This window comes from Ambystoma mexicanum, chromosome 7q (genome assembly GCF_040938575.1).
Source record: "Ambystoma mexicanum isolate Mex_15411 chromosome 7q, UKY_AmexF1_1, whole genome shotgun sequence".
In the NCBI taxonomy this organism is placed as follows: domain Eukaryota; kingdom Metazoa; phylum Chordata; class Amphibia; order Caudata; family Ambystomatidae; genus Ambystoma; species Ambystoma mexicanum.
Window position 1 is genome coordinate 787813027 of NC_090941.1, and position 12713 is coordinate 787825739.

Consider the following 12713-nt stretch of genomic DNA (forward strand, 5'->3'; position numbering starts at 1 on the left):
GCCAGGGACAAACTTGAAGTTCTGTGAAGTATGATAATAAAAACAAGTACAGTGTTTTTCATCAAAAGGTTCTCCTGGTTTAATTCTTTGTTCTGGGTGTCACTTAACTTGTGTGGCTAAAGTATCTTCTAGGTTTATTAATTTAGTTATTACAGAGCATTTTTTGCTTCAAACTGACATGTGATTATGTGCATGCAATGTAGAAATATGCAACTGTCACTAAAAGGAATTGGGGGAAATGAAAACACAGCACAATAGCATATTTACCTTCCAGCCCAGCTGATGTCTTCCATTCCTCTAAACTAGCTTTTCTCTGATCTTCAGGAGCAGCAGAAATGTATGTGATGAATGCTGCAGCAAGTTGAGCTCTTTTTGGAAGTGTGTCTAGTTCATTTGTCATCTCTGCCACCTGAAAAAAAAAAACATTTCGGAAATAAATGATGAAACCACCCAAGTCATATTCTCTCCAAAAGCTCTCTCTGCGCTTCACTGTTCAGCTACTGACACTTTGGCAAACTGCAAATGCATCAGTAGTAGTTTTTTTTAAACTGCAAGTATACATAAAGCAATATCATAAAGAGATATCCTAAAGAGAGGAGTCAATGGGATATTTTGTGGGCGCATACTGTAAACTAAATTGGCTCTGCAATAGGAAAACTAGCCTGGGTGGTCCAGAGCAATCATCCTGAAAAAAACTGTGTTTTAAACATGGATCTAAAATGAAAGTGATTGGGTTCTTGTTAGGTAAGATTTCCACAGAGCTGGCAAATCTTCCTTTCCTGGTTCAACTCCAGAACGTTTTACTTTTCTAGTGGGATATTTTTCATTAATACCTCAGTGAGTGGGAACCTTTTTCTACACTCACCTGTCTTTAACTCTTTATGTGTGTCATTTTTAAGACTCTCCATAGTGAATTTTTAAAGTTATCATGTCTAACAACTTATTGGCAATAAGTGCCTGTTGTTGCTGGGTTTCCCTAGGGGCTCCCCATTTAACTTTCTTGTGCTAACCTTGAGTGAACTACAGTTCCCAAGGGTAGAAAGGATCTTTGGATCCCTTTTACCTTTTATTCTGTGAAACCAGCACACCCCACCTTATGTGGAGTACTGGGTTTAGATACAAGGTATCCCCTTTCACATTAAAACTGTAACAATTCTGTTACAGTGACAAGCTTACCTTTAATGGCTGGTGGCAGTGATACCTTTTACTAATTTGGTGCACCTTTACCGCGGGCTGTAATCACAGCTGCAGTAAAGGCACCTAAGGGTGCTCATTTTACCAAAATGGCCCCTGTCTTTTTTTTCTGCCATTTTAGTGTTTCTTGGCCCTTCCCCTGACATCCATGGCGGGACATTCCTTTGTTTGAGTTTTGTCTTTGGCGGGAGTCCCCTGGACACCCCGTCCAGGCTCCAGTCAGTCTGTAAGCACAGGAAGTGGGGGAGGAGTCCAAAACTTCCCCCTCCTTTGTCTTACGCCTTACTTCAACTGGGACAAATCCCAGTGGGGGGCTGGCTGTCCTGATTGGACAGCCAAAAGCCCCTTTCTTGTAAAATGCGGGGAGAGAATGCAGAGGTTGTGCTGTAGTTCCTGATAAATCCTGGAAACCTGGAAGCTGAAGTCATGGAACAGAAATCGGAAGAGGATGACGAAGGAAAAGCGGTGGGAATGATTTCCAGCGACCAGAGAGCCTGCTGTGTAACCAGAGCCTGCTGCAGCCCTTCCTTCCGATCGACCTGGGGTCTCCGAAAACGAAGACCCGAACCCAGAGCCCGGTGAGACCCACTAGACTCAAGATGATCTGCATTTTGAGCCATCCCATGGGTTTCTGCGACCTTGCGTTCTTGCAATACCCCAATACCCTGGGACCTCCAGCCACTGTGCGGTGCACAGTCTTCCGAATTCTGAATCTCGCTGAAACTTCATGGGCATCCTGGTGTATCCCCAGATACACAAATCGAGTCCGAAAAGTCCCCTCACCGGAGTGCTGGACCTTTTAAACGACGAGAATTCAACCACGATTTTCTGTCTTCTTCTGTGCTCCTTGAAAAGGCGCCAAACCTGCAGAACCGCATTCAGCCGCGGGAGAAATCTTGCCTAGAGCCTTCTTCATCGATCCCTGGTGCAAAGTCCCTTCTGAGGTCTTGCGTTCAGTCTCCAGGACAAGGAATCCACTGACCGGGTATTTGGCTGCAGCCCCTGAAGTTCTCCTGCTGCAATCTCTTCTTCATTGTTGAGGTACTGTGTTGGCTTGGATATATACTTACCTTAAGCCTGTTGGGATTTCTGTGTAGCTTTGGGGTGTCTTCTGTGATTGGGAGGTCCCTCATCCAGGTCACCCAGTCCCACTGCTAGAATCCTGCTGGGGTGTCTTCTGCGAAGCCCCTGGACACTCTTCTAACGCTAGAAGTAAAGTACTCACCTGTTTGACCAGTTTTCCTAAGTAACTCTGACTTTTGCTACTAAAGAACTTATTCTAACACTGCCTGTTGGTCACTAGTCCTAGTGACCCCCCTTCTGCCACTGAGAACACTCATGCTCTAAGGGAAATACTTTTAAGGGATTGGGACTTCTGCCTAGAAAAGAAATCAAGTGTTTTACTTACTTGTAAAGAGTTGGTGGGTAACTGTAATTCTCAGAGTGAACAGTTACAAAAGTTCTTACTGATCTTGAATGTGTGATGCACTATTCTTAAAAGTATGGTTAACATCTTTCCTTCCTTAGCCACTGTTTTACCAGTCTAAAAGAAAGTAGATGTAAAGGTATTTTACTCTCCTGTGATTAGGTTGTGCCTCTTTACAAAAGTAATGTGTTGGTTTCACCAGATTATTCCTGTAGGGTAATTGTATGAGTGTCCTCCAACTGTTGGTATCACCAGGTTAGTCCTGTTAGGATAACTGTATGATTGTCCCCCAACTGGATCTTGCTTCCCCTGACTTGCTGCTAGCCTGTCCTTAATAAGTCTACATTAGGTTGTTGCCTACCTAGAATAACTATTCAGTAAAGTGTGACATTGGGTTTTACTTTCCCCTTCATTGTGAAGTTAAAGTAAGTGGGTTTTACTTACCTTGTGTTAGCTGTGTGCCATCCCAAACAAGTTACCAGAGTAATTGCTTACCACAATCTGGGGTTCCCTCATTTCCAAAGCATCTGTAATTGTATATTACATCCTTAGGTTTTACTCACCTGGTATAACTTTGTGTTATGACAAAAGTAGTTAAAGGTTTTTACTACACCTAGAATAAGTGTTTCACTATTCACCAAACAGTATATTGTCCAGTTGATTGTTTATGTGATTGTTCCAAGAGTCACTGTACAACTGGAAGGGCCTACTGTCCTTGTATTACCAAAATTAATCTAAAAGTAACCATTGGTCTTTTACTCCCAAAGAATAGGCCTGACCTATACTTAATGTGTATAACAAGGTTTTGAATTCCCAAGAACTACTGTTAGATGTTCCAAATAAGGTTTATACTTGGGCATGTGTGCTTTCAAGTATAGTGTTGTGTTTTATATTGTGATTTCATATACTGTGTTAGTACTTACTTAACCCCTAGAATTATCTGGGCCTACCTGTATTTAAATAAAGCCTTTATTTTTACAATACATAGTGTTTCAGTGTTTCTTTGGATCATTTGTATGACAATTTCATTTGTACTGTATCTACTGCCCTCTCTCCCTCCTAAGATAAGCCTGGCTGCTCTGTCTACGCTACCCCGAACTCAGGTGGTACAGCCTTATACTAAGAGTGGAGTCTTGTACTGCCTCAGTAGAATGGTTTTGCTAGGGCCTTAATTGGACTTCAGAAAAACTGTCCTAACAGTTCTAATCTAAGAACGATTGGAAAAAGATTCCATTCCTTGGGACCCAAGACAAAGCACTGTCCACCGCAGGTTGTGCGTTAAACTTTGGAGACAGCCAGTAATAACTAGCAGGCTGATTTAAGAGCTTTTGTAAATTAAAATCAGTGTATGAGGGCAGATCCCCATGGACATTTATTCACAAGGCTAAATATTTTGAAGAGGATACTGTAATTCACCTCCAGCCAGTGGAGACGTCTGCAAGCAAGGGTGATATTAGTGTAGTCTTGGCTGCCCTGCATGCAAGGATTTCAGTAATCTGTATTGGAGTTGACAAAGACATCCATCACCATATCCCAGTCTCTAACCAGAAGGTATGGAATGATATGCCCAAATAGTTTTATTTCAAAATAGTAGTGTTTTTAGCATACATGACCTGGGGGTTCATTGACAATTCAGAGTCCATCTCTGCTCCCAGATAACAGACATTGGTGATTGAGATAGGGATGCCGGTAAGCAAAGGGGGTTGGAGTGAAAGAGAAGTGGCTGACATTGGTGGGGGGTGGGATTTTGGTTGTCCTTTTGTTCAGTTGGAGACCGTTGTTTCATATTGTTATTGTCTCCAAGTATGGGCATGTGGCTTTCACTGGCTAAGGGGTGTTGTGTGTGTGAGCCAGAGAAGGGGTCTGGGACTATCTCGTCCGAATACACAATCCTAGCGACAAAGTCTGTTTTGGGCATATGTGATTACCAGTAGCTATCCAAGACTGGATACCCACTGGTTGTTTGAATGGTGCAGATACTTACGATTGGTGGGCTTAGGATTGCCCCCAGCCTGAAACTTGGATAAAAGGAGTGCTACTGCAACTGTTCCTCAGACCATTGTTGGAACCAAGACTTCTATGAAGAAGAGCACAATCCGAAGACGACCTCTGCAGCTGACCAGCTTCGACTCCAGTGTTGTCCGGGTGAAGCCCTGCTCCTCTGTCCTGATCACAAAGAGGACTTAGTTGGTGCTTTGACCTCTGGACCAGTGGCAACAACCAGTCTCGATCCCGGCTTGAGGATTTGTGCCTGCTGAGCCTTTGGAAGTTTCCCTGGTCCAACTAGTGGACTGACCTGCTTTCTCCTGGTCTACCTCTCTGCAGCTATTGCCATTCTGAGTAGAGCCTTGGTCCTTTGCAGGTCTGCAGTTCGTTCTACAAGTCGTCTGCTCCTGCAGTTCCAGCTGTCTCACTTGCACGGAAGCTGTGCTGGGCCTGCACCTGTGTTTGCCGAGTGAAGATCGCCTATCACGGCCTGACCGTGGGGACCCCTGTTGAAACACTCCTTCAAACCTGCAAGGTGTTCTGAGAGGGTCTGCACCGCAGAAGTGTTCATCTTTTCTTGTTTGGGCCTTCAAATGGAAGCTGACTGGAGCAGATTCCTGTGCACCGTGAATGACAAACTATATCCCAACGCCAAAAGTGACCTCTGCACACGCAACCAATGGGCCTTCCTCGACTGGATCAAGCGCAGGAGATTGTGTCCCCAACTGATTCCAGAATACCTGCAGTGGTCCCTGGAAGAATCAGAGTAAGGTGGGTAAGTTAACATACCTGTTTCTGCCCCCCTTGTCCTCAATAGGGTTACATTGGGTATAAAGACCTTGCCCTAAACTCACTCTTACCAAACCTTTGGTGTTGGTACCTGGGTTAAGGATCCTTCCCTAGGCCTATCCTAGTGTGCTGGATAGGAATGAGTGCTTATCTGAACGTTACTAAACTTTTATCTAACTTTGGAACTCGTATTGCTCATAGCCACTGGCACTACTATTCTTATAAGAACTGACCTGTACAAGCATATTTGGGACTGGTGATCTTTGGGCACAGGGCTCAAAACCATCTTAGGGTTGGACTTTATAAGACTGAGGGAAGCTGATGGTGTTGATTCTAAAGGCGTCTGCCTATTTCCACTGCATCTGACTGCTCACCTGTGTTGCACTGGTAATTGAGTCATATGCAATTGTAATTCTCCTAAGGGTGGATGAGTTTATATGTTGTATAAGATTTGTGTGATAATACTTACCAGTAATTTTTCTATGCTTAGTGTGTAAGCTAAAGGCCTAATAAATAATTGTATTTTGATATATTTACTGTCTCACAGGAATTACTGGTGTTGCTCTGCGTGGACTCATTGTAGTCCTAGACCACTCCCACACCATCTATACATCTATATCACTAACAAAAACATTGTTAAAGGGACGTTATGGCTAAGTTGCACTAGTAAAAACCTATGAAATTCTATGGAAAAATGTTGTTACAGGGACGTTATGGTTACAGGTAAAACCGGAAACCCCCCCGAAATTCGACAGTTATGGTAAGCTAAGCAACCATAACTCGCGCCATCACCATGCACTGTTAAGACTAACACCCATAACATGAAAGATGACATCACAAACGTCACTGATGACATCACATATGAGGCCCACTTATTTTTGGTCACTGAAAAATGTCGTATTACTCATTTATCTGCTGCTTGCCATTCCATGACCCGTGAAACAAATACATTGTGTCTGCACTCAGCGGTGTGACGGAAATTAACAAGAGGTCACCTGCCGCTCGTACATTTGAAGAAAACACAAAAGTACAAGTGGGACCGTTGCAAAATGGCGAAGCTGCTGCACCTTCCTCACGCACATACTAGTGCATGTAAAGGCAAGTAAGTAAACTGCAAAATATGCAGAGTGCAAACAACCTTAGTGCCAGTTAGAAAAGCGCTGTAGCTGCATGGGTCGCACAGAATAAATGGCTTCCTGCTGCACGTAATGAAGCTGTGTTTCCCATCCTTGTAAATATTCTTGTATTCCACAATGTATGTATATCCGTGAAGGCTACCCCTAACACTAATGGTGTAGCATAAACTGTTTCTACTGCATATGACGACAACTGAAAACAAAGCACAAGGGACCAATGGGCAGGCTACTGCCCTTCCAGCAATTACGTAGGGTACTTTCATGTACAGCATTTTGTACATCTGCTGGGGGCATCAAGAGGGGCAATCCTGCAGGGCAGCAGAGCTGTAAAACAACCTTTGCAAACCATATGCCGTGCTACAGACCCTTACCCAGCAAAGGGCATTGTATTGTGCATGTATTGCAAAGTGCTACTGTACAAAGGGAAAGTACTTGGAAGGCCGTGGGACCGGTCCTTACGGGAGCATTACAATGACTGGCGCCTATGGGGGTGAGGACTACCCAATAATTCCGTCTCCCGGCACGTCCCCTATACTATCCAGACTGGTGCTGCCCCTTCTGTACCAGACCTTTCCTGCCGTTCCCTTCTGTGGCGTGTGTGAGAACACCATAATAAATAAAAATGAATTGTGAAAGTGAAAAAGGTAAACGAAGAAAGCACCTTTCAAAGATCAACAACAGAATTGCCAATGCACGCACGCAGGGCGGGAGGCGTGGCGGTATGGTAAACACCGTAGTTCAATCGGTTACAAAGGGGGTCGCTGTACAAAGAGGTTTTGTTAGGTGTTCCAGAGCGTTTGCAAGAGAGCCACAGCGCAACACTAAATACAAAAAATGTCACTACTTTCAAGAAGGGCACGAAGCCAATTTAGATGGGGTGTGCAAAAATGCGGATGGCTGGCATAGTAAGAAAAACTTTATAGCTGGGGAAAAGTATTAGTGCTGTGAACCGTCATAGTCCCATGGGGGAAGGATGCCATTGGCACATGTCGAACAAAGCCACAAATACTCTTCTTTGCAATGTATCACGCTGTCTGCATTCACGGACCAAATAGGAAATGGTGCTGCCACATCAGTGGCTGCATAATGCGCAACAAACGTCTGCAAGAGATCTGAAACAAACGCATGAACTGGGAAAGTGCCTCCTTCATCGCAAACGGCACTTAAGGTTGTGTAACATGCTGCGCCATTTTCCCTGCACAATGAACAGCAATAATATCGGCAGGATTGCATGTCACAAAAGTGTCACACAGAGAAACCAACATCTGGCACTTCCTTGTAGCTACTCCAGAGTACCACACATGCACATGATAGATTGCAAAATCAGTAGCCACTGCACAGTGATTTCCATTCACTTTCACTCAATGTATGTCAGAATCCCATAAAACCTGCACGCTGTGCCTCGTGAAACACACAGTCATAACCGCACCCTCTGCATTTCTGTCGACAAATACACTGTGTACCACAGTTTGTCAGTACACACCACACCCACAAACTTTATTGGCTAATCCCGTAGCCTCTGCAGTCCCATTTCTAGGGCCGCCATCTGCAAAAGGGGCATATGCAACAGGTGCCACCCTGCAACTATCGCAATATTTGCTGACTTTTTCGGCTGGGCGAGTGCGGGAGAGGGGAAATAACTTTCAACCAGGGGAGCGGACGTCGTTAGGTGTGGTGGCTTTTAAAAGAACCTTTTTTTTGTAAAGGTGCTTCTGTAGAAACCCTTTTTTTGCCGTCTTCATACGTAAATGTGTGTTTTCAACATCAGCTGACATTCTTATAAGGGTCTTCACTGCAGTGTGTAGATTGTGAAACATTTCATTGCCACTGTGCAACAAAGACATGCCATTTGCCTTGAAAAGGTGTATGTATCGCGAACCAATGTTCTCATTCTGACAAGAGAACATCCCAGCGGCATTCACAAAGTCACAAATGCTTCTGTTGATGAGACCCCTTCCGACCTCTGGATGGCGACAGGAATTCTTGGAATACTTCTACACTATTCTCGGGGTATACATGAGAAAAGCACCTTGGCAGTAGGAAGAATGCGCTGCACGGCTTTCATCATAATCTTCAGTTGACTAAACACACAGAAACAAGGCATATAACCCAAAAAGAAGGTTCCAAAGTGCACAATGACAAAATGTACAGTTGCCGAAGTGGCCACGCATCGACATTCTAGAAGCAGCCTGCCGAAACAGCACGATTCGATACTTCACCACAAAGCGTCCATTCCCTCCACACCAAAATTGCGGGACAAGTCTTTTTGGAGGGCATACATGCACAGATCTTCCACAAAGCCATCACCCACGACGAAAACTGTGCGTTTTGCCATGTTTGCCAGCCGCAGTACACAAAGTAATGGGGAAACTGAATGCTACCCTTTCCTGTGACACACACCCAGAGCACCTGATTGGCCAAAAGCCATAGTCTCATTTCCATTGGCCACCATGGTGAGAAGCGCAAAATGAGCCAGAGGGCCACGCCCCGTTGAGGCAGGAGGATTCCTTCTCCCAATTGGAGCTCTTTCCTGCACGTACACCCTGAGTACCTCATTGGCCAAAGGCCATAGTCCCATTTCCATTAGCCAGCATGCTAAGAAGCGCAGAATGTGGCACGTGCCATTTTCCAAGGGCCGCGCAGGCCGCACCCCAGTACAGCAGGAGGAGTCCTTCTTCGTATTGGTGCGCTTTCCTGTGACGCACACCCTGAGCACCACCTTGTAGGACAATCGCTGCAGTCCCATTTCCATAGGCCAGCATGATGAGAAACACCGTATGTGGCATGTGCGGGTCCCCAAGTATGTCGAGGGCCGCACACGAGTGAAGCAGGAGTTCCTCTTCCTATTGGCGCACACCCTAATCATGTGATTGGACAATCCCTACAGTTCCATTTTCGTGGCCGCCACTCGCAAAATCCCCGGATGTAGCTTTCACGCTGCGTGCGGGCATGGGGCACTAACTTGCAAGCAGGGTAGGGGTAGTTCGTGGTAAAGGGTGACTCTTCAAAGAGCTAGTTGTTTTTTTTGTTGTTTAGATGCTTCTACGGAAACACCTTTTTTTCGCTTCTCATTAGCTTTTGTGAGTTCTTCTGCTCACATTAGTACAGTAAATTCTTCACTGCGGCCTGTAGACGAGCAAACAAAACTGCATTGCAAATGGGTGACAACAAAATGCCATTTTCTTTGAAACACTCTGCCTTTTCACAAATAATGCGGTCATTGTTGCAGAAAAACATTCCACGAGCGGACATAAATGTATACATGCTTCTGTTGTTGAGACCCCTTCCTCCGTCTGGCTCGGAATAACAATCATGAGCAGTAGGCCATACCCTTCATGGTATTATGGATGAGAAAAGCACCTTAGCGATGGGAAAAAGCATCCTCACGACATTCAGCAATCTCCTCAGTCTACGGAACAAATCTAAGCAAGGCGGGTAACACATATGCATGACGCCGTAATGGATGATGATGACATTTCGCTCCTTGAAACACTTGTGTATAGGCGCGTTATAAATGCCATATCATATCATAACATATCATATCTACTACTCTCTAAAGTGGCAAGGTCTTTGCAAAGTGCATGCATATCGGCGAAAGTGAACTCATACACAGCGTTCAACGATGCGTCCACTCTTTCCAAAGGAAAATTGTTGTCAAAGTATCTTTGCAGGGCATAGTTGTGCAGATCTATGACAAAGGGATCACCTACAGGCAACACAATGTATTTCGCCATGTCAGCCACCCTCAGTACACAGAATATAATGTACAACAGTTACACCTCCCCTTCCTGTTAACCACACCCACACTACCTGATTGGCTAATCCCCACACTGCCATGGCAATTGGACAAGGTGGTGTAAAAGGCAAATTTTGTCACGTGCGCCTCCCAAAGTAGCGCGAGGGCAGCGCCCTTGTAAAGCTGGAACAGTCCTTCCTTTTGCAATATGTTCTCTGCACCTCCACTTCATTGGGTTACACGTAAATAGGCACACACGTATCCACCAGTCGCATCAAAGCCACCATCATCCAACACTGTCACTCTTGTACAACACTTGAAATGTACGTTACACATTTACAGTACAAATGTCGTGCCATTCCAAAGCATGTCCACTACAAAGTTCAATGAAAGTATGCACGATTTCTCCATCCGTGTACATCCACATAGCCACCCTGGATGTGGCACGTGTAATACTGAAAGTACAGCGGAATGCACTGCCTTTTCGTGATAGTGTGTGCCTTTTCGTGATAGTGTGGGGGGTCAACAATATCAAACTGGGTAGGGGATTCAGTCTTCCATCCTAGATGTATGAAGTGGCATGCGTGCAAGCAACTTCTTTTGTATTTTCTCTTTAAATGCATTTCTGTTTGCCTCTTGTTACATTTTTACCACATTCTGGTCAATGCTTTGTGCACAGTGTAAAAGAAAATGGCATTGCCAATGGCACTCAAATAAATGCCATTTCTCTGGAACCACTGTTTATTTGGCGACCTTATGATCTCATAGTGGGTGGAGAACACGCCAGCAGTCTGCGTAAACTCACGCATAATTCTGTTAATAGCACACCTTCCGAACTCTGGCTGCGGACAAATTACACCGTCATGAACCCAAACTCCTCTAGTGTTATTCATGAGTAAACTAACTTTGCAGTAGGAAAAATACACATCACTGCGGTCAGCAACCTCTTCAGGAGACGGATTAATTGTCTACACAACATGTAACCCAAATGTAGACTTCCATAGAGCAGCACAACAAAGTCAACGTTCCTGACAGACGTCACATATCTGCAAAGGCGACCCATCCCGCCGAAACTGCAGTCACCCTGACAGGCCCAGAGAGCGTCCACTCTTTCCAACCTGAAACTACCAGCAACACTTCCTTGCACACAACACCTGTGCAGATGGCGCACAAAGGTATCACCGAAGATAAGCACTGTGCGTCTCTCCATCTCGACTACCTTCACGACACAGTATTGGGAGGAAATGGTACCGCCCCTTCCTGTGAACCATGCCCTAAACTCCTACTTACCTATTTCCCAAAATTCCAATTCCCTTTCCACCCTGCTCATAATGGCAGGATGTGCACGTGCACTTTCCCATATACAGTGAGGGCCACAGCCCAGTAAAGCTGAGACAATACTTCTTCCCTATGCATGGTCACTTTTTGCAGCACTCCCCCATTGGATGCTGTCAAATTTTCAAACAAGCATGCAGCAATGACATACAAAGCCTCTGCATTGGACACTGTCATTTCTATACACCACTCCATATTTGCTGTTGAACTCTCTCAGTACACGTTCCGTTTCATGACAAAGCCCCTCCACCAGAAACTTCTGCTAAATAAGTCACGATTGCAGCATTCACAAAGATCCTCAGACGCACCCAGCACACCTTTGGCCATGCACACAACATTGCAGCCCTTTCCACACCCACCACCACACTATACATCCAAGCAAGCGACCATGTGGGCACCTACCATTATGCACAAACGTAACATACGTAGCTGCACTTCCACCCAACTCCCCCACACCATAAAACACCCATTCACGAAAACATGCCACAGTTAGCAGAATCCACAAACATACCACATGCTGCATCACCCCTATGCACTGCCATTCACAAAGTATTGTGTCACTGGCAACCTATGCACAACAGCTGCACAATATTGGGCCTACTTCAATAATTCTACACACAGCACAGTAACCAACCACATATAAGCTGCACATGAACCATACCTACTTCCATACTCACATTACGTACACACTGCACCCTGTGGCCACATTGCACAACTTCCCACTGCACCATCTCCTGCTGCACACCAAACACTGTAGAACGTTGCAACTATCACCACAACCATGGAATGCACAGTACACGCTTCGCAGCTCACTTGTACTGCTATAGCACGTCGACAATGTGCTCCACACCCATTTTCCAAAGATGACCACCCTGTGCCTCATGCATTATCAAACCTGCATTGCTCCAGTGGGTGTGCTGCTTGCACACATTCCCTGCACCGTAATGCAATCATGCATGTCAACATGCCTCCAACTACCACTATACAGATACGCACCACTGGCACCAGCACTCCTAACCAACCTCCACACCGCAATGGACATGCATAGTGTTACATGCAACAGTTACCATTATGTATGAACATTACACTGTTTCCGGCACCCCTACGCCCT

The 12713-nt window shown here is 45.2% G+C and overlaps 1 protein-coding gene across 3 annotated transcripts in view; it reads right to left on the reverse strand.

The window, feature by feature from the left end:
• DYNC2H1 (dynein cytoplasmic 2 heavy chain 1) overlaps nucleotides 1-12713 on the reverse strand; it is a 3314293-nt gene that overhangs the window by 1037911 nt on the left and 2263669 nt on the right. For all 3 annotated transcript variants that reach the window (XM_069639013.1, XM_069639012.1, XM_069639011.1), the window contains exon 62: nucleotides 268-409. In XM_069639013.1, coding sequence (XP_069495114.1) covers nucleotides 268-409 — 142 coding nt within the window. The remainder of the gene's footprint in view (nucleotides 1-267; nucleotides 410-12713) is intronic.